This window comes from Eucyclogobius newberryi, unplaced genomic scaffold (assembly GCF_026437365.1).
Source record: "Eucyclogobius newberryi isolate DKJ021-1_F unplaced genomic scaffold, fEucNew1.0.hap1 SCAF_21, whole genome shotgun sequence".
NCBI lineage: Eukaryota > Metazoa > Chordata > Actinopteri > Gobiiformes > Gobiidae > Eucyclogobius > Eucyclogobius newberryi.
The window spans coordinates 14,570,259-14,592,894 of record NW_027315846.1 but is presented as its reverse complement, the minus strand read 5'-3'; the positions used below and the strand labels follow the sequence as shown (position 1 = coordinate 14,592,894).

The window sequence follows — 22,636 nt, the reverse complement described above, 5'->3', positions numbered from 1 at the left end:
ACAATCTCTAACCACTGAGTACGCTGCGATAACACATAATTGAACTCACCCAAAGATTTGTCTTACATGTTCGCTTCAGACACTTCAGTGGTTACCTCAAGTCCAGTTGCTTATTTGTCTGGTTGTAATTTCTTATCGAGCTGAAGCAATACAGTAAGAAAAAAGTAAATCACTTGACGGTTAGACACGGTTGAAAATGTGATTAATTGCCCGGCCCTTCAGGTACTTTAGGGGTGGGCAATATTGACCAGAATGAATATCTTGATATCCCGTCAGGCCAACAGAAATTTAATAAAACATGTCTATAAAGGTGTTAGTTGGAGGATTAATTATCAGACAAATGTGAAATAAGATAAGATAAGATATTGCTTTAATGCCTGTCAAATGAATCACAAAAGTGCATAAATATCATACCATTACTTGATTACTTTATTTTTACTATAAATTAAATACTCAAAATTCAAATCTTGCATATCTTAAACACAGCATTCATTATATTTTCTAAAAGGGCATATTGTGCCATATTGAACTTCCTCAAAAAGTGTATTATTTCCATACAAAGATATTAAAGGTTGAATGGACAATTTTGAGTCTCAAATCTGAGTCTTATTTCCTCGTGGCGTGGACTGCCGATTAGTCCTGCCACGTATCAATCATAAAACGCACCTACCGCTCACCTGCAGCCGCGTCAAGCTCGTCCCCACGAGAGAAGCACGTTTCCGCGTGTCTAAGGGCATTGATCTATCATAATATAGTTCCCACAGTGTACGGGACTAAATTTAGACAGAGAAAGACAGTTCGAGCTGACTCAGAAGTAGACGGAAATCTACGGGAGACGAGCGATGCGATGCGATCCGTCGCGCTAATAAACAAACGCACGTGTGTGTTGTATCAGTCCGCATGCGCACTTCTGCCTGGGTTCTCAAATCGCCATCGTCCTTTACGCCTTTAAGTTACAAAACCCATAATAATGCATACAATGTTATCTAAAGACAAAAGCAATATATGAATATAAAATGATGATAACAGCTCATGGTGCACTACACCATAGCCATGTAATGTAATTCAATTTCAGATCCATACAATGATCCAGATATGGTGGCTTCAATATATAGAGACCACTCTCCCTGAAGGGGGTGGGAGCAGGTTGAGGCGCTGGAGTGGTTTCATGGGATAAGCGTAAGTAAGAAGGCGCTCTGCCCTGGCCTTTCGGGGCGTATCATATCCCATTAAGAGAGCTTTGTCCTGTGATGAGGATGCTGCTGGTGCCCCTCGACAATCCCATTACAGATCATAAAGGGAGCTGGGGATGTGGCCTGAGTGCTCTCATGTCTGCCCCTCCGAACCAGCCCCACGTTTCTGTGTATTGTGTCCAATGCCACTTCAGCTAATAGCTTTTTAACTTCAGGTGAATTTTGGGAGATCTGTGTTGTGGCGCTGGATGTGGTTGGGATTTTTGCTCCAGTGGTTTTGGCTTAAGATTTGTCAGAGGTGAGAGTTGTTTGAGCCAGGCTTAGTGCGACTGGTTCAGTGGAGTGAGAAGACCAAGGCTTTATCCTGTATCCTCCACATGCTTACGTCTTCTGTAAATCCATCTTTCTGCCAGCTGGCCACATTAAAACTCATGAATCACTGTAAAAAGGTCCATAAGGGCATCTAAGCTGTATGTTTTAAACTGCACTCATTATATCTAATCAATACATTTTTAGATTCCTGCAAGAGGCAATCAGCTAAACGAATGCAATATTTGAGGGCCATGAACTTTGATGAGGCATAAATCTTGACCAATGTTTTTAAATGTATTAAATAACACACTATAACATTAACTAAATGCCAAGAGTCTCAACATGACGAGTCAAGAAAAAGTCACATTTATCAATATTGTAATATCTTTTTTGAATATCATTACTATTAAACGGTCGCTGTCTGATGCAATAATCCTTACGTTTTGAGTCCTGCAGGTGAAAGTAGGAAAGGCCCTGCTACATGCCTAAAGATGCTTGTCTGGGATCCAGAATAAGCAACGAATGAGCCTGGCCACCCTCCACCGTGCATTGAGCCAAACTCAATCAGAACTGTCCAATCAGCTTCTGCAGAAAAGTCACTGTAGTACATTTTGTAATAGGTTTAACCCATTTGACATGAAACTTAAGACTTGCCCTTTCAGATCATGTACAGTATGCATCTGTGCACGTACCTCGCTCTGAGCTAAACTCCGGCACCAAGGCCCTCTTATGAGCATCCCCATTAATCAAACAGGCAGCACCACACTTTTTTCTTATTCCTGCTTTTTTTAAGCACAAGCAAGTGGCATAAATAACTAAAAGATCAGGGGAATGGGCAGATAGACAGTCCTCAAAATGTAGTCAGAACAAGACGAATCAGACAAAGTCACCTTGAGTCGGGCTCATTAACAAAACATTGAGACAAGAGGGATTAATCCCATCAAAGACATAGCTGTGTTCATATTGTCAAGGTGTTTATGAGCCTGGCAATAACACTCTCCAGATTAGATGGTTGAGCCACAGCAGCTTGTATCGTGGAGCAACAGCCAACAGTCACTCACTCCAAGCTTTGAGAGACAGCCAGATTTCAAACGTCCTCATGGACACGCCACTAAATGTAAAGATGGGCAATGTACTGTATCAGTATTGGTGATATCGGAGGGTTTTCCAAAAATATCGGTATCGGTCCAATATGGAAAATCTGATGTTTGGCACCAGTAATCTTTCTAAGCTGCCTTCGTCTGTGTGGCCATGTGTCATTCTCAGTTTGTTCTCAGTGCATTTGTCTTTTTGAACAGAGTAATGAGTAGAAATGGAAAGTGAATGCAGATTAGGTTAAATCTAAATATGGCTGCATGTTTAAACAATTACGTAACAAAGATCCTAGATATCTAGGTAAATACATCTTGTGAAAGGTTAATTTGTGAAATTAAAGATGGGTGCCTGATTTTCACATAACGAAACCGAATCGGTATTAAAATCTTCCAAGCTCTCACAAACCCGTCGGTACGTGTTAATATTCAGATTAATTTATTTTAAGTCGCACGCATGACTTTAGAACACCTTTTTTTCAGACAGCAAAGTGAAACGGGGGTGGATTGCTCAAGCAGAGCCAATCATAGTTACGTCATAAGGCGCTGGTACAGCTGGCAGCCCGGTGTAAACGCTCTCTCTTCTTTCTCACACTTATTGTGCTTTATCTCCTATATTTTGTAAATATAGTTAGTATATTTTTTCTATTTTACTGTACGATAGGGACACGCGCTGGAATAGTTTTTTAATTCAACTGTTTTTGACTTTTTTCGGCTGGATTTGAGCGTTTTTCGTTGCGTTCGTTGTGTTGTTGTGACGTGAGCTAGCTCCGAGTGAGCCCACCAGCCCCTCCCCGCGCCCTCCGGCCGCGCTAAAGTACGGCGTGTCGTCGGTACACGTTTATATACACGTTTATATGAAAGAGGAACTTCACGAACGATCGGGACACGCACTGGAATCGCTTTAAATTAACTTGTTTTGACTTTATTCGGCTGGATTGAGTGTTTTCGTCGTGTCGTTGCGATGTGTTTTGGCTCTGAGTCCCCCGGCTCCGGTACCGCCCCCCGGCTCCGGCCCCGCCCCCCGGCCGGTGCCGTACCGCGTTTCCACAAAGGAGGAACTCATGAAACTGCGGACAACAGTCGTCTTACCCGGAGATCGTCACGTTATCCCGTCGCAATACTGACCTAACCTAATACTGATGTGCAATTCTGTCGTATGTGCAATTACTGTGAAATTCATGTGCAATCTATGTGCTGTCGTGACACATATTCATGTGCAATTACTGTCGGGATCACATGCAATGGTATTTATTTATTTATTTATTTATTTGTCTATGGGAGTTTTTATTTATTTATAGGAGATCTTCTACTGAAAGTGTTTTTTAGACTTCCTATAAGTGATCTGTTCTTCTGGATCTACCTCTGTATTTACCTGCGTTGCACCAATGAAATTTCCCCATGTGGGACAATAAAGGAATATCTTATCTTATAGCGCTGCTTTCAGCCCTTACATGCAGGCGGCCGCTGCTTTATTATCAGCAGAAAGCGAGGAAAAAAGGTCGAGTAACCCAGCTTTAACAATTTTTGGCTGGAGTTTTGGCCCGTAGGCTTTATTGGACTGGACAGATGAGAATGAAACGAGGGATGAGAGAGAAGGGAGGACAGTAAACAGTCGGAGTCGGGAATCAAACTCACGACACAGCGGCTGGCTGCACATGGAGCCTGGCATACATGTGTACCATCACCACTCATGCATGTGAAGGATTTTCTATGGATTTCAAAATCTAAATGTTATTTATCGGCCACAGTAGCAAGATAACTGTTGGGTATTGTATTGGCCAAAAAATCCATATCAGACCATCCGTAACTAAAAGGTCTGAGTGTCAATATATGTCATGATGATACAAACACTGTACTGAGGCGTGAAAAGACAAGTGGAGACACAACTTAGACAGAACATCTCCACATCTGGTTTATCCCGGTCTGAAGGCCCATGAAAGTAACACCAAAGATTGATCCATGTACTCGTATATAAGACAATGTTGTAGGCCAAAAAGTGCCAATAATTGTGAATATTCCTAAAATTGTGATGTTGCTTCTCTGATTCTCTGACAATATTCTACTTTTCATCTGTTATTGTGCAGTTTCCTTTGTCTTTCTACTAATTACGAATGGTTTCACACTTGTTTTAGTTTAGTTCACATGTTCACGGGTTTAAAGTGTCGGCCTAATAAGCATAAGCTTCAGCCCACACCTTTTCTTCTTCTTGTCATTGTCTCTTGAAATATACCGATGACTGGAATAAACGAATGGCCCTATATATTTCAAATTTTGCATGGTCCAAAAGACACTGCCATATTTTTGATCCAACATTTCATCACCCAGGATTTCCATTTGCATGAAAATCAGAGACACTTTAACATGATTTACCAGTTTCCTCAAAGCTGAACGGCTCACGTGTCACAGTATAACCCGACAGGCGCCATGTTGAACTTCATTCATTTGAGGGAGTTCTGGGGCCATCTCATTAAAATGCATTCATCTTCAGCAGCAGTCTAGGTTGGACGTGGAGGCGAATCTCTGGTGTTGTTAACCTTGTGGAATAAGTCCGATCCGCGATCCGTAATCTTACATTGTGAGGATTTTACAGTAGTGATTCAAGTAATTTGAAGCAACTATTCCATCTAGTTCATAGTCTAATTAGGTTTTGTAAATGTTGGAGTAACTTGTGACTTGTATTATTAACTAGGTTGGTGTACTATTTTTAAAACTGAAGTCAGAACTAATTAGGGAAGTACTTCATTTTCAGACTTCATTGCTAAATAATACAGTATAGAGCTGGAATATAATGGAGTATAATAATAGTTACAGCACTAATCTAATAAAAAAAAGTTTCCAATAGCAGCTTAAATCTTTAGTATTTAGTTGCAATTGTCTTCCACCCAATGTGCATTATTTTATGTTTGATTTGGTTGAGTGACTTAACCTTATTATTCTCCAAAATATCCACTCCAGAACTACAAAAAAACACGTACACGGATGAGCAGAAGGTCAACATCCAACGGCCAAAGTAGAATGGACCAAATCGCCATTGCCAAAATTTAAACGATGAAATACAACAAATATTTTAAACAAAACAGAAGTACCAACTATTAGTAAGTCAGTAGCATTAAAAATATAATTGCACTAAACTTTACTTACCTATGTGCACAGTGGGGAGGAGGGTGGGAAGTGGACAGATCTAAAATAATGGTTGGTAAAGTACGCAAGTCTATTATGTTTTTTTTAACAGTTAGCATGTTAGAAATGGTTAGAAAAATCCCATATAGTTGGAATGTTCTTCCTATTTCAACTAAAGTAGTTGACGATTCATGGAGAATTGTAGGACCAGTTGTTCTATGTAAAAAGTCCTTGATGAAATGCTGAAGTGTCTATGTGAATGTATCATTGTCTTGGCAAATGCTACTCTGCTGATTAGAAGCACTCCAATCAGAGAACTCCTTTTGGATGTTCTTATTTTTGATGACACTGTATTTCTTAATAAATGTGTGAGGACAACCAAGAGATGATCTAACCACAAGTGCCAACGCCAATTTTCACTGACAAAAACTCACAGTGAGGACCATCGACTGGAGCAGGTTTCATCCCCGCAATGTCACCAAATCGAGCTGAGTTCCCACTAACGCCGTGACACATGCGCTTGATCATGCTGGTGCATCTATCAGCGGTGCCAGGTGCCAGAGGGGTCCACCAAGGGGCCCCCAGACATACAACACTCCGCTCCTTCGAGTCAATTGATCATAGAAATGCATAAATAATAAAGTGGCATGTCGTTCTGCCTTGTCATTGATTTTCCCATTAGCTGCTGATTGATACAAGCTTTAAATGTCACAGGGCTCATTGATTGGCGGTGACTCCGTGTCACTTTTCCACTGGCTTTGGAGCTTTCCACCTGGAAGCTGTATTAAGTGAAAGGTCAGCAGGTGCAAAGTGTCAGCAGCCAGAGTACAGGCTCAGCTTCACCTCATTCAGCTGCATTTACTGACCAACGTTTACTTCATAGAGACAAAATGAATATCTTCCTTATCACAAGTTTACTCAAAGTTGTAATTTGATGGATCCATGCCTGTTTGAGTAATCCTGTACTTACTTGGTATTATTCCTCAGACTAACATGTAGTGATAAACGATGCCTACTTTCAAACAATAAAAACAAGTAAATGACAATCCATTTCTTTTTATGAAGAGACGAGGATCATCAGTTCGTCAGTTTTTAATAGGAAGTCAGTCGTCTTATGTCCTAAACTGCTTTGTGATTTCTGTCATGTCTTTGTGATTTTACTTAAACTATTTGATTAGCCTGAAAATAACACTTTTAAATTAATGAAATTCTAAAACTACTATTTAGACACAATTACAACACAACAGCCCATTGTGCCGGTATCCAAGCGCAGCCGCATAGCAGATGTCCGGGGAAAGGGTCAGAACACAGGCTGGTCAGATTATCAGTCGGCACTAAGGCCACTGCAAAGTCCAGGAAGAGCCTGGCGCACCTTCCACTGATTAAGAGCCAGTTTTAACACTAAAAGCTTTGGTCGAGTAGTTTAGCAAAAGCTAAATCTAGGGAGGGGCCAGACGAGACTGGGTCCATCGTTAAAGATACAAAAGCGCCACACATAAGGTGGAGGCGTCGACGAGAGAGTCGTCGTAAAAGATACATACGCTCAGCACAGACGTGTGCAGATGCAGAGGCAGATAGCGCGTTGACGACTAGGGACGGTCAAACATGGGAAAAAATCAATCTAAAAGCGATGTACCCATCCCGGAGACACGTGTCATGCAGACTATGTCAAATAAATATGGGAAAGACTGTCTGGAGTGTCTGCCGGTGTGGTCCAATAGATTTAGTTTTCCATCTGGCGGGTCACTTAGCACGGACAAAATGCATGATTCATGTAAGCAAACTTGTTAAATCGAATTGATACTAAATAAGGCTTTGTGATTTCTGTCATTCTCTGCTGCGTCACTTCTCCATAGTGGTACCTCATCATAGTAAGTGGTGTATTTAAATTTACAATGATTTTGCTTGTTTTTTTTCTGAATTCAAAAACTTTATTACAATGTAGCATTTATATCAGTGTAATATACATTAACATCGGCATTTTTGTGATGAACAGGAATTCATATGTATAAGAAAGCAGCTTTTGTCACCCATCTTATTATAGTCTGTTTGTTTCTATTATTTTATTCAGATGGGAACCTTTTCTTTCGGTTTAAATTACTGGAATCCTCATTAATTACATTGTGTGTATATCCTGGGTTTGGGCACTTGTCTCATCAGGAAGAGACACCACACTCTCCCACGCTTCTCTTGCTGCTCGGTAACCAGCCAAAGGACCAGAGCTGGGACAGAGTGACCTGGAGCACTAGCACCAACACCTGCACTATCAATTTGCTACAGTTGCTAGCTTCCATTTGCACTCTGTGTTTGACTTGTTATTTTCCTTACGGCTACATTTTTGTCTGACCTGGAATGTGAATTTTTTCAACAATCACTGAGTTACAGTGCATCACTTGGAAAAGGGAAATTACTGTTGGTGATCTGTGTTACTGTTATAATATATATGACCACTGAATAACTGTACAATCCATTGATTTTTCAGTAACGACAAGCAAGTTACATTATCTCTTTATTCTTTGCAGCAGCTTCTATTTTTAGGGACAATTCAAATTATTCACGATTGGGCTTACCACAATTAAGTTAACATCTGTTTGCAAGCTCTCTTTGTCTGGCGCAGTGTGAAACTATACACCAGGGGCTCCCAAGCTCAGGAATGACAGAAGAACTTGGACACGGAGTATTAAAAGTGTATCCATCTTCTAATGAGAAAATCCTCCCCTAAAAGCTACAGGCGAGGCAGACATAACACAGTTGCCAACATAATTTAACTGCATAAAGATACACCAGACTTCATGCTTCAGATGGAGCTGTAAAGTCTGGCCAATAGTTAAAGCGTTCACATCAGTCGAGGGCTCCCCGGTCATATTTTGGTTTTGCAGCTTTGTTTTCAGTGGTCAAGCAAAATCAGGACATGCAGCTCAATCACTCATACTCAAGGCTTTAGAGATGTAAAACATGTAATTACAATAAATGATTAATGTAAAGTCAATTTGTCACATTTACTGCTGCTGTTTTTCCACCACCACTGGTCAGTTCACACTTTGACCTTGAGGTTTCCAGTCCATACTCCGCACAGATGTTCCTGTACACTTTGCCAGAAACTTGGTTATGAAGCTACATGTATGCTTTCCCTGCCAGCATCTTACACCCTGCAGTCATGTGCTGGATTATCTCAGGGGCTTCTTTGCACAGCTTTCACCTTGTCTTACATGGTAAATCTCGTCCTTTTTTAATCTGGTGATCCTTGAGATGGGGCATTATCATAAGTACCAACTTTTTGGAAGTGTGAAACTGCTTGCCTAAAGGCTGATTTATGCCCTAGATTCTGGCTTCTGTCCATTCTCTGCCTTGTTTCGTTTGTCGTTTGGTCCTTGTGTGATTTGTATGCTCACAGTTTATGGAGTTGTAACTCCTGCACAAATACGGCTTCAACGGAGCTATACCTATGCTGATTGTCCTGTTTGTTTTACCTACATAGTTTTATAGACGCAGTATGTTTTGGAAGGTTTTATTGTGCTTGAAAATGTAAAAAACAATGTCCTTAATGTGCTCTGGCTTTCTTCTCCAAAAACCTGAATCTTACTTGGCCTGGGGGAGACTCCGCTTGCTTGTTTCCATTTAAATATTGTTCCTTAAGCTATAATATATCACAGTATAGCATAAAACATATCTATATGCATGGAGAATATTCCAAAGTGTGGTTTACGTAAGCACTCAAAGTCAGTGAAGTAAAAGAATGCCCATCATTACAGCAGATATTTGAGGACCCTTTTCATTTCTTCCACTATTTAATTTATTCGGTGAGAACAGTGCATGTTAATGGACATACATGACACACATGCTGTAAACACGCCGGATTGTAGCCATGTGCTAATATCCATCCTGCAAATACTCTCACAACACACTCTAATTCATACACCAGCATACTATATACTACTGTACATATTTTAAGTGATAGGGAAAACCGGAGCACCTAGACACGGGGAGAACATGCAAATTCCACACAGAAAGAGACCTGGGAATTAACCCTTTCTTTCAGCTGCTCCCATCTCAACGCCACTATAGGGTTCCAACAAAAACAAGAAAAGATATGTGTATGTGAACTGGTATCAAAAGTAATTCCTCAATATTTCAGTGAACCTCCTAAATTCAGGTCTCTGAGCAGAACAGGGATTGTTTCATGTGACGTATTCCAGTGTCTACGTCTGTCTTCTTGGTGTTTTTTCTGTGTGACAGCTGGTGTGTTAAGCCAAATTCCCTTCAGGACAAATAAAGTCCTCTTGTATTCTGTCTATGGCCTTTCCTTCTCCTGAGTACTAACACAGTGCCTTAAGCCAAGCGACCACTACATCTTATAAGAATTATGGATGTCACTCTACAACTTGTGGGGAATTGAAAGTTAAGGTACGCTATGGTTGTCTCCGTAGGGAAATTTGTCTTCTGCATTTGACCCAACCTTCAATGCCGCCGGAGCATCTCCTCAGGAGCAGTGATCTACTTTCACTTCCTACCCGGAAGTCAGACTCGCGACCTTCTTGCTGTGAGGCGAGAGTGCTACCCACTCTGCCACAATGCAGCCATGTTGTAAGAGCATAGTCACATTGTGATGGTTCACACAATCAAGCGTGATCGTGAATATCAGGCTCTCAGATATTACTATGAATTCTCTGGATAGTACTGCCCCTGGGTATAATGACATAGTAGCAGAGTTTTGTGTTTATAAAAGTTAGTAAACAAAAGGGAAATGGGCAGATATCGTCCTGTTCGTGGCGAAGCATTTGGGGGAGCACTTGTGTTTACATTTTTGACTAAGATTGATGGTAGGTGCAGCGACAGGAGGGCTCACTCTGATACAAATGGAAGCTCGTCTAAGGTCGTTTTATCTTTGTCAAAGTTTTATCTTTGTCAAAATTGTCAACATTTTCCCTACAGTCATAAATCTTTCGTCAACAAAATCGTACAGTGGACATCCAGCTTCAAAAAATGTTAAGCATGTGTAGACTCCATTTGATCTGAGCCTCAGTTTGTGTCAAAATGTTGGTTAAATATTTGCCTTCTAACTTACTCAAGCTCACAACAATTATTAATGTTTTTTCTAAACTTTGTTTAATACAACAGCATTCATTTATTTATTAATTTAACTACCCTTCTGTCAAAATCTGCACTTGCACAATGATATAATTTTGGCAACCCATGTTGTACCCAACAACTTTCAAGTAGTGTCAAGTGTCAGAACAGCACAAAGTGAGCCACCAATTACAATAATAGATCACAGAAGCATGCTTTTGGAGGGGATCGAAGCAACACTCAACTTAAGCCCTGAGACACGTTAATGTTTATCAAGTCAGCCTTTGCTAATAGACCTCTGAAGAGCTTCAGCATCTGCACAGGGGTGGCCAGAAGGAATGTACAAGTTAATGAAGCAGGGGGCCACACTTTCTTCTGGCTTTCCCTTCAGCCGCCAATCGTTTAATGATTCTCTTGACACCTATTTATGAAGGCGCTTGGTGAACATAACAGAGGTTAATAAAGTAGAGGTCAACTCTTTATCACATCTGCCCATTACTGTTTTCCCCATAACCTGCACTGTAACTCATCCAAGCACTTCTCATTAATGAGCTACCCCCATAGGGCCAATACATAGGGCCTAGTACGCTCCACCCGCTGTTAATGCCTTGATTCCCCACGGCTTGCTCGCCTGATCGCCAATTTATTTCTGGTGCCATGGCAGGTATTTATTTCATGCTAATAGTTGTAGTATTACTGGAGGCTGGAAAACAAGAGAGCAGTGTACGTATATTACAGAGAGGAAATGCAAAACAGCAACAAATCAGGCTGAACACAGAGAAAGCAACTGCATACAAATAAGAGTTGATAATTTTAGCGATTGGGTAGAGTTTGAGGTTAGAAGAAAGTCTGGGGAGGGGTGTAATAAGAGTCATAAAGTTAGGCTTGTATTATACGGTGTTTGATTTTGGGATATTGTACTGTGATAAACCCAACATGAGACCATTTCCTCAATTCTTACTTGAATAATGAATTATTTGTACCTAGTGTGATACAACACGTTTTAATTCATTTCTTAGACGTTTGTTCAGAATTATCTTCCTCTCAGTGATTGTGTTTAACAAATTGAAAAAAAACATAGTCCAATTTATACAATTTCTCTTTGCAATTGTTAAGCTCAGGCAACAACGTAAAACACACTGTGAGTGGCATGCTTTTATGTATACAGAAATGATGTTCCAGTCCTGCACTACATCTGCACTGAGAAGTCAGGACCTTGGAAAGCTCCTGTTTGCCACAGGGTTAAATAGACCAAAACAGAGGCCATTCACACCTCAAGGCCACTAAAGCACATTCTTGCAGTATCGCTCTAAACAACAACCAGTGGACCATGATTATATGTACATCCATTCCAATATTAAACTTGTATTATTTTTGTTATGTTAGAACTCAACTCACATTTCCATTTTATTATTTGATATTACAAGAAGTACACGGCATAGAAAGATTTTCATAGAATTTGAAATGGTGCCAACATAATTATCAAACCAAGATTCAAACACACACTTCTAGTTGTGTGTCTTTGTTTTTTCACATGATTTAGAGGGTAAAATATTGAAAAGGAAGCATGTATAATTGTAATATTGCACAAGTGCTGATTAAACAGTAGTATTTGCCAGTTTGTGCAAAAACAAATTCACAGTGTTTCCTCATCATTAGCTTTCTCAAAATTGTGTTTTGATTGATTGATTCATGCATGTTTGAGTAATTCTGTTTTGTCCTGCAACTGAGATTCAAGTGCTCTTGTTTTCACCTACCCTTATCCCTGCCCACATCCCTGCACTTAGTTGTGATTATTTCAAAAATTCAAACTCCAAGTGATACATGTTTTTTCAAAAATATGAACATGTAAATGACAATCTGCTGCTTGTTACAGTGTCAGTATGTAGAGGCACAATCTGCTCCTATTTTAGTAATTATCCACTCGCATCCATAGATTTACATGGGACGTTGTGCATGCATTTTTATTCCTTAGGGACATAAAGATCACTCGTACACGTACCAAACTTTGCAATCTTGTACTTTTTGGAAGATTTTGACAGAACGTACATGATTTGTTGATATATAATTCTGAGCATTATGTATTAAAGTTTTAAATCTTAAAAATAAGACAACATATTTTAGGCCAGTTTTCAGTCAGATCAAGTTTACTTGAAAACAAAATATTATGTATCCAAAATCCCCTTTGTACATTTTGTTGTATTTAATTTGTCAACAAAATGAAGCAAGAAATGTAATTTTTCAGATTTAAATGGAATTGTGGTTGTTCTTACACACAAAATGCCTAATTTCGACATGACAAAAAACATGTAATACATTTTCTCTTAAATTCATGTGAGTAAACAACAGGAGAAGTTTCAAATTGATATATTTAAAATTAAGATTTGTTTTCTAATTCACCTGTAGTGTCTTGTTTATGACCATTTAGAATAGTTTGAAATGAACAAACTCCACAATGATTACTGACTTGATGATGTAATCCATGTAATAGTTCAATGCTAAAAACCTGAAAATGGCATATGGTCTCCTTAAAAACAGCATAAAAGGATAAGCAGAATAATGAAGAGAGATAATGTTTGGAACCACTCTATTTGCACCATTCCTGTAATAGTAAAAAAGTTCAAACACTGCCTCTCCGTGTCATGTGGAAGTGCTAAAGTGCAAAGATAATCCTTTAAACAGCCCAATCCTGTGCGCTTATCTCTCTGTTTGCCATATTACCACGTCTTTGATGCAGTAGTTTAATCAATACAAATCTAAAAGGGCTTATTTTACTCGGCCTTTGAAAATCGAATTCTACTTGTACTTTTCTCTTTGTTTGGCTGCTTTATCCGGCAACACGGTAGAAATATGCATGTTCTCCTGCAGCTGCAGTTGAATGAACACAATGAAAAATTACTGTTATACAACTCTTTCCGAAACGTATATTAAAATGCGTGTTAGCACATGGTGAATCTAACCCCATGGCGTCTCTATACTTCCTATACTTTGATGCAGCGTGGAGTATTTAATAATGTAAGCTTACTCGTACATCTCTCTCATGAAGCATTCCAGGATGCCTCTTCTGACAGCAGAGGGCTTTAATGATTGATGAATTGATCAATTTCAAGATACAGATGTGAAATGGAAGACACGATCATAGCAGCAATAAACAATGGGCAACACTTAATTAGGCCCAATAAAAGTTGATGCCATTGCACTTCTTTGATAGCTCCCGTCATCCATAACTATTTATAATGATAAGTGCTGGGAGTGGAGATGAGTTATGCTTTAGTCATAACTTATTTAGGCACTTTAGTATCATTATATCCCATGTTAGCAAGTGTCTTACTGAGAAAGATGGGAGTTTTATTTCCCATTATGTAGAACGGCATAAAATTGCTTTTGAGGAGTGCAGAACTACACCAGACAATTGGGTCGATATCTTGCGACGGTAAAACAATCCAAACCTCAGATGAAATCTAAATTTTAAATGATCTGTTCATTAAAAGCTTTGCCTCAGTTTTATGGTTATGGTTGAATGGTTTGGAAATATCTCACAAAAGAATAAAAGTATGAACGCACTGCGATGGTATCAGCCACACTTAGTATTATTTACATGCCACCAGAAGTTGAAGATGCAAAAGTAATGTTGTACTGTTTTGTGCGTCAAACAATAGGAACAAGGGTTTAGCCAATTTCCACAGTAAATACATACACGATCTAGACGGAATAGACGGATACCATCTATTAAGCAATAATATGGTCTATGATAAGGTAATAAGACTTTGTTCTCGATAGCAAGGCTTTGGGCTGATGAAGTGCGTGACTATGATAAGAGATGACACAATTAATATTCAATTAACCCTAATACAAACCTTGACGAAACTCAATCTAAGATAATTATAAAACATAAATAATGTCTTTAAACTTTCTAGGCACACACACCATCATAAGTCTATATATGCTTTCCATTATATTAAATACAAAAAATAATAATATATACAATGAATAAATAAATAGACATAAAAACTACACATTTAAATTCCTAATCAAATATAACGCTTTTGTCACAATGCTTATACAGTCTTATAAGGACTTCTCCAGACGCTCCCATCATTCACACTCACACTTGTTGGTGATAAGTAACCAGAGCTGCCCCGGGGCTGACTGATGAAAACAAGGCTGTCAATTTGTGTCATCACTTGCCTGGGATTTTATGTACACGACAGCAGGAAGGAGAAAGCATGGAGTTTGTTAACTGCAGTTTTGGGAGTGACTAGACATTTTCATCTATATTTTCACTCACAAAGATGCTGTTTACTCACAAAGACTCACTTTTAATAGATTATTTGATGTACGAGCAAACATTTCTTCAGTTGAGATAAGGCCCTATTACTCAACTGAGTAATAGGGCCTTAACAACCACAGCATCAAAAGTGGCTAACACAGAATGCATACATCAGTGGAACGTTTCATCGCATCAGCCATCAGAAACGTACCAATACATGTTACATCATTAAAACCCAGTCATTAGTTGTGTTTGAAAACTTGAATAAATATTGAAACAAAAGCTCCAGCTGGACTATTGAGCCCATGTGTAATTTGCCTTGTTTTTAAACAACAAATCTCTGCGCCCCATCCACAGCCCACAACCTGTTGGCTACGGCACAGGCCTGCTGCTACAGTGCACGAGTTCAATACACAATTCTATCGTCGTAATAAAAAAAATCCCCAAATAGTGAGAGCCGAGCGCCGAGCACCTCACGTCCTGCTGTTTTTTCCATCTCCAGCGGCAGCAGCTGTGAAGCGGAGAGCCTGCTGGGTCCGGCACTGACTCTCCACTCACCGTCCTCTCCACACAAATGGATTAACAATGTTGCTCTTGCACATGTTGCTGGAACACTTTTAACCAACGCACCAATAAAGCAGTCAGTCTGACGGAACAGTTATATACAGGTGAGAATGTGATATTCCAATGACAAAGCAAAAACAGCTTTTAAAATATTGAGGACATAACATGCAAAGTTAGCAAACATTTTAAAACCAAATATCCAAGATTTGTTATACCAACAACAATGTGGGGCCACTCTCATTCTTAATCAGTGGATAATAATGTGTCTGCCTGTACTCAAATTAAAACAAGCCTCCATTTTAACTACTCTACGTTGAATGATCAAGAATTGAGTCTGAACCAGGTCTAAACCAAGCAATCAGTGACTAAAAGTAATTTGTAAATGTGATAATGACTTGCCTTGTGTGCACCATGGGAGATGTTTAGAAGTCTCCCATTCCACCACTTAAGAAGCATATTGGCCAAAAACTTTGCAATGTAAAGTTCTGTCTTCATTGTGGCATCTCATAGGCCAACATATACTTTTCTTCCTGCCAGTGCACTAGCCAAACTTTTTGCTCTCTGCGTGCATATTTGTCTGCAGGGCGCTTCTTTCTTCTGTTTACCTCCAACTGCGACCAGCCCTGTGCATTGCTTTTGTCTGTCAGGTTCACTTGCATTTCCCCATCTGGGCCAACCTCCTTCATCAAAGTGATTAAGCAATTACACTGATTGTGCCGATGCTCGAGAACCAGGGAAGGACCCTTGAGTATTGAGTGCTAAAGCTTTCTTGGTAGATAATGGCTTAATTTGTGCTTAATCAAAAAAATAAAGGCCCAGTAATTTAATGTTCTTCCAACTTTCACCATGCATCGAGCAGGCTTGGGGGACTATTGTAAAGACATGGTTTGAAGTGGTCCAGAAGAAGGACTTTATACAGTTGTATAGTTTTGTTAGACATGATTATGCACTTTGTTCATCATACACTGGACAAGAGGTAGCTATAGTAACAAAGGAGAAGTGCAAGTGTCTTATTACAGAAATTAAAGATATTGGTGTGATTTCTTGGGCTTGTTTAGCTTTTATTTCAAACAGACCATAGAAGACCATTTTCCTTTCCCATCAGCAAAATGAATAACTGCATTCTCTAAACTCCAAAGCAAATTTCCCTTGGTCAATTTCTAAATACATATCCAAATCAAATTTGTCCCAATGACACTTAAGAACTACACATCTCTGGCCAATATAGTCATATAGGCCTGGTTATTAGACCTGGTTACCATCTGTAATGTGGTTCTATAATGAATTATAATGTAGATGTAAGCTTTTTGGAGCAATACCACAAGTAACCACTAGCACAAGTAGCCACGTAGAAAAACTTTAATGCAAACATCCACGTACCAAATAAATTAATCTATCCACAAACACATTTCAACCCAAACAAACAAAAATCATACTAAATTAAGCAGTCCTAACGTTGGTGACTGGTAATTTACAACCTTTAATAATCTAATGAAGAATCAACAGAGTAATAAAGTTGTGTCGACTTCACTGCTATGGATCACCCAATCCCAGCGTGTCTCAGAGAGCAGCTTGTCACGTAGAGATAGGTTTCCACGCTCCACTCAGCAATGGAGCAGACGCGCAACTGTTGGCCACACATCAATCCCAGAGAGTCGTGTTTGTAACACGCGTAAAAGTGTACGTAATTACAATTAAAAAAAAGTAACTCACCTCTGGAGAACATCTGAAGGAAAAGGCGGGGGTCTGCTGCTCGTATGGCGGATGCGTACCGATCCTCTATCCCGGGAATCTGCGCCCTTTTCTCGGGTATGAGCCTGACCCTGAGGCGGCCCCCTTCAGCTCCCAGCCACCAATCCACAACTGTGGTGAGTTCCATCTCCAGCGTGAGCACAGGGGCCTCCTCGTACACGGACAAGCCCCCGCAGCCCGTCTTCACTAAATCCTCCCCGATCTCCACCACGACCTGGTTAGACTTCCTCGCTTCCAATTTCAGAACTTTGGACAGCGGCCGTTTATGAAAGAACGGCAGTTTCCCGTCAGAAACATTTCTTTGCGTGGAATCGGCCACAAAAGTCGAGATAATTTTCTGTAAAGGTACGCACAACATCCTCAACTTGGCATGCACGGTGTAACAGCCTCTCGAAGTCGGACAGTCTCCATTTAGGGGACGTTTGATGAACTCCGCCAGGTAATAGCGCAACAGGGACGGCACCACGAGATCCACTGCGAGCGTTTTCCGCTTGGTCCGCGAGTCGTTGGTTTGGTTCGTGTTTCTTTTCATTTCTCCGCTGCTCCCATCGACATGATTAGAAGTGCTGGTACTGATGTTCAATCCCGTGGAGAAAGAGGCATCCATCCCCGCGGAGACGCAGTGCAGACCGACGAGAAATGCCGCAGAACAAAACAGAATAACGCACATCCTAAAAGCCATGTTTCAAGACTTTGATCAACCTCCTTCTCTCATCAAATCTTGTATGATTGTGGGATTGACTGTGAATCGATTATCCTGCGGGTCCTTGCGCTTCTGCTCCTGCTTCTTCCCCTGCTTCTGCTGCTGCCAGTGCGCACCAAGATGAGCACAACCAGCCTCTTCTCTCTCTTCTGTCTATTTTACATTTGTTTGTCTGTCCAAGCGTCTTCCACGAGCGTAAAAAGTGCCATGTCCCTCCGCTCTGCGCGCCTACACCCGAGGAACCAACGCTTTTTGTAGTATGGGTTGCTGGTCTCTCTCTTCTCTTCCCTCTCCAGGACGCTGATTGATATGCCGGTCTGCTCCGCTTCTGTGGATTTCAAAGGTTCGCTGTCTCTTGGCACAGTTGTGACGGTGGTACAAGTGGTCTCTGTGTCTGTCAGCAGCGGGATGCAGCGACGCTCTCCCCTTCCCTTCCTCTCTCTACCGCATCTGTCTCTCTCTCTATCTCTCTCTCTCTCTCTGTCCTCTCCCAACTAAATAATCAATTCAGTTTTTCAGGGAAGCAATTATAAAAGTATAAAAACACAATGGGATGTTTGGTCTCAGCTGGATCCTTGAGCTGCTCCTACGCGCCAAAGTCTTCCAGAAAATATTTGACGTCAGTGCACGCGGTTTTCATCCAACACGACTCCCAAGTGCAACTCCGGGGCGGCCATAGCGCATCCCGCTGTGGGGCGTAATAATGAAGATTACTTTGAATGAATCACTGAGTTATTTTAGTGTTAGGAAATTACATTGTGGTGCGCCTTCCGATTGTGACCAAATGAAACAGTTTCAGACTACATATCAATTGAAAACTGGCTTCGATGACACATGTTGACACCCCCTGTGTGCTGTTAAAACACATGGGGTTAATTTTATGTTTTAATTTAGAACGAAGAGTCCCTTTCTCCTCTCAGACATAAATCTCAGTGTGAAAAGTTGGGCAGGTGATGCAATTACCGCTAGATGGCGTGAGCACACACTTATGTTATTCAGCCTTGCCTGGAGTCGCTCTGAGAAATCCATTACGGCTCTAATTGCTCTGGAATGTTTTACAGTGTCATGTTAGAGTCTTATCTGTAAAGCAGGATTAGGACCATGTGACATTTGTCATCATTAACTATTCATTATTTAAGCGTAAAGACTTCTAGGGCATATATATATATATATATATATATATATATATATATATATATATATATATATATATATATATATATATATAATAAAACACTGAATTAATGCATTTTGTGTTTTAATACTATTACATTTCATATAACTATTCATACAATTGTTTTTAATAATGAATAGAAACATGCAATAGTTATTTATTTCATTTATACAGGGAAAACTCAATGAGAAAAACAACTCTCTTTTTCATGGGTACTCTGTTAAGAATAAAAAACACAGACTAAACAAGCATATAAACACAGGTTATCCAAATAAAAAAGCTGAAAAAAACATTAGTCTAATCAATAATCTGTGTTTTGTTCAACAGGAAGAGAGAAAAGTTCCTGAAGGCCTTTTTGCGGGTGTTGACACAGAGGGATTGTAAAATAAAAAGAAACCTCAAGCGGTGAATACCTGATCTGATGTACAGCAAACATGATAAATAATCAGACAGAATGCCAACTAGAGCTTTACACACAAACAAAGGCAGTGCTGTTCTCTTCTTGCCATTCTACTTTAGAATATAATTCACAGTGATGAGTTCTGTATCCTTCTCCTATAATGAGCCTTAATGCTGAATGATAAATTGAGTTCAGAGGTTTAACACTGCTGCTGTAGAACGCATAAACTGTATATAATATCACCATAATCCAGAACTGAAAGAAATTGCCTAGATGAATTGTTTTCTAAATTTAAGAGGAAGACACTTTTTATTTCTAAAGAAGAATGACAATCTGGCTTTAAGATTATTTGTCAGCTCTTGTATGTGTTGGTTGAAGGAGAGTTTATCATCAATCCCAAGTATTTGTAATAGGGTATTTGTTCAATCATATTACCATCAAGCGTTAAGCCTTTTGGAGAACAGCATACATTTTGTTTTATTTTAATTCATTAACAATTTTTAAATTAAAGCCGCAGTAGCGGCGATGACGGCTCTCGCCACCCGCGCGACCGCCTTCCCAGACTTTATTCTTTAGACTTGAGACTTTATTCTTTCGACTTTATTCTTTAAACCCCCTAGCTAATGCTAAAACCACGGCACGAGAGGAAATGCTCCATCAAAATAAAAGAGGAAGAGAAAGTGAAGGCATTGATTGCGCCCCTGCTGGCCAATTGTGAGAATACACTGTATCTGCAATGCACTTTTTTTCATGGCGTCTTGAGGAGAATATAACCCATGAGTTTCAAACAAATCAGACAATGTTGAGTTTGAGTTGAGGCGACGGGCGTTCTCACAAGCTCCATTTTATTCAAGTTCGGGCCGAGCCAATCTCCATGTGTAACTTTTCATCAATGTTCAGGGGGTCAAAAATGCCTGAGTGGTGGCAAAATGACCATGAATAATAATAATATTCTAAGAAGAAGAAGAAGAAGAAACCAGGCAAGAACAAAGACTCGTCGCATTCCATGGAATGGAATGGCTCGAGCCAATTAACACAATTTTGTAGGATGGAATGAAAATCCATTCAAATATTTTGAATCACGCAAAAGAAAGTGCCCTAGCATATATCATTGCATCATCTGCATACAAGTGGATGCTACTGTGTTTTAGATTATGTCCAATTGAGTTTATATGAATTGTAAATAAAAGTGGTCCAAGCACAGACCTTTGAGAGACTGTCTGGGGGAACGGTCTCTACTCCAGATGAACGGTTCTTCATCTGCCTTGAAGAACTGGTTCTCCTGCTGAGTGGGCCCAGCTCCACTGTCTCTGGCGTCCTCCTGTCTGTTCGAGGGAGTCACATCTCCCTCTTCACGGTGGAACTCCTCAAGATTTTTACTTTTTCGTGAAGAGTTTTGGTCGTTGCCGAGAAGGAGGGTCTAAGGACAGGGGACCATGAGACATTTGTCTAAGGACGCGGGATGCTGGGACATTGCCAAGTCCCTATGAACATTGTTCAATCTGTTCTCACTGTTGATTTTCGAGGTCACCACTGTTGAGATTTCGGCTATTACAAAAATAAATTGCATTGAATTGAGAAACCCCTTTGTTGAAATGAGGATTGGAAATGATTGGTAAAAATTCCAATTGAAAGACATCTGCAGAAAAAGTTTGAGCTCTACCTGTGAGGTAATCTTTTAACTTTTTAATACTTTTTAGATATTGTATCAAACCCAATAGCATCCAGAGAATACAGTGATCTACAGAATTTTCAACAAAAACAGCAGCACATTCTTCATGACATGAGCAATATCATGTATAACGTTGGTAGCAGCTGTGACCGTAATATGCCCTGGTCTAAATAAAAACAATTCTGAGGTTAATCCGGGTTTTGCCCCCATTTCGGAATTTTGATTCTGAATTTTATGTTTTTGTTTTGCAATCTGTTAATATTAGTTGTTTTTATGCTTTAATGGGCAGCATGAAAGCATACACGGCTGCCCGGACTTTCAGTGTTTGCATGTTTCTCCTCGTGTCTGGGTGGGTTTCCCCCAGGCTCTGGTTTCCCCCATCAACTCAAAACATGCATCATGGTAAAAACATCCATCTACCGCTTGTTCCCTTTCGGGGTCGCGGGTGACTGGAGCCTATCCCAGTGACTTCGGGCCTTAGGCGGGGTACACCCTGGACAGTGGCCAACTTGTCGCAGGGCCAACACAGAGACATAGACATTACAGACACTCTCACATTCATTCACTAGGGCCAATTTAGAGTTACCAATTTTGCCTAACACATGCATGTCTTTGGACGGTGGGAGGAAGCCGGAGAACCCGGAGAGAACCCACGGTAACACGGGGAGAACATGCAGACTCCACCCAGAGAGATCATGTGATGTTGGTCTGGTCCGGGAATCGAACCCATGATCTCCTTCTTGGGAGGCAAGAGCGCTAACCGCCTTTGCCACCGTGCACCCCAAGGTGGTAAAACACTCCAGCTATATTGTCCTGACCAAGCCTAGCACAAGATCTGGAGATGTGTCCCTGTACTGTGGTGACCACTCCTCCTGATGCCCCATTGAAGGATGGGGACTATAAAGTATACCTTTTCTTAACCTTAACAAGTAACACTGACATGGGTGATATTGCTTGAATAATTACAGTAAGTGTAAGTGTCGTATAAATATTTAAAAGAATCTTTACGACTGAGGAGGTCGTAATAGTCTAATTTACATATCCAATTGCTACTGACCTTGACATTTAGAAAATCTAGTTATGGGTCAGGATTTGAGGATAAATTAGAATGAATGTGTAATGGACATGTGGGCGATTAAGAGTTTATAAAATCATTAATTTCTCCCTCATCAGTGCAGTGCTTGATTGTAACTAGCCCATGTTTCTTTTTTTAACTTTTATTTTATTTCTTACAGTTACTAAAGGGGAGTTTGTTTAAATTAGTACAAATATATTTAATTATATTTTTCTGTGCTGTTCCACAGGCTTGTCTCAA

General features: G+C 40.1%; 1 protein-coding gene and 1 long non-coding RNA gene across 2 annotated transcripts in view; both read right to left on the bottom strand.

Moving 5' to 3' along the window:
• Positions 1-18,536, bottom strand: part of alk (ALK receptor tyrosine kinase) — a 424,897-nt gene extending 406,361 nt beyond the window's left edge. The window contains exon 1 of the mRNA XM_072457605.1: positions 17,334-18,536. Within this exon, the coding sequence (XP_072313706.1) occupies positions 17,334-18,054 (721 nt within the window). The 5' untranslated portion in view covers positions 18,055-18,536. The remainder of the gene's footprint in view (positions 1-17,333) is intronic.
• The window catches only part of LOC140370691 (uncharacterized), a 592,343-nt gene that overhangs the window by 553,286 nt on the left and 16,421 nt on the right, over positions 1-22,636 (bottom strand). The gene's annotated exons all lie outside the window — the stretch shown is intronic.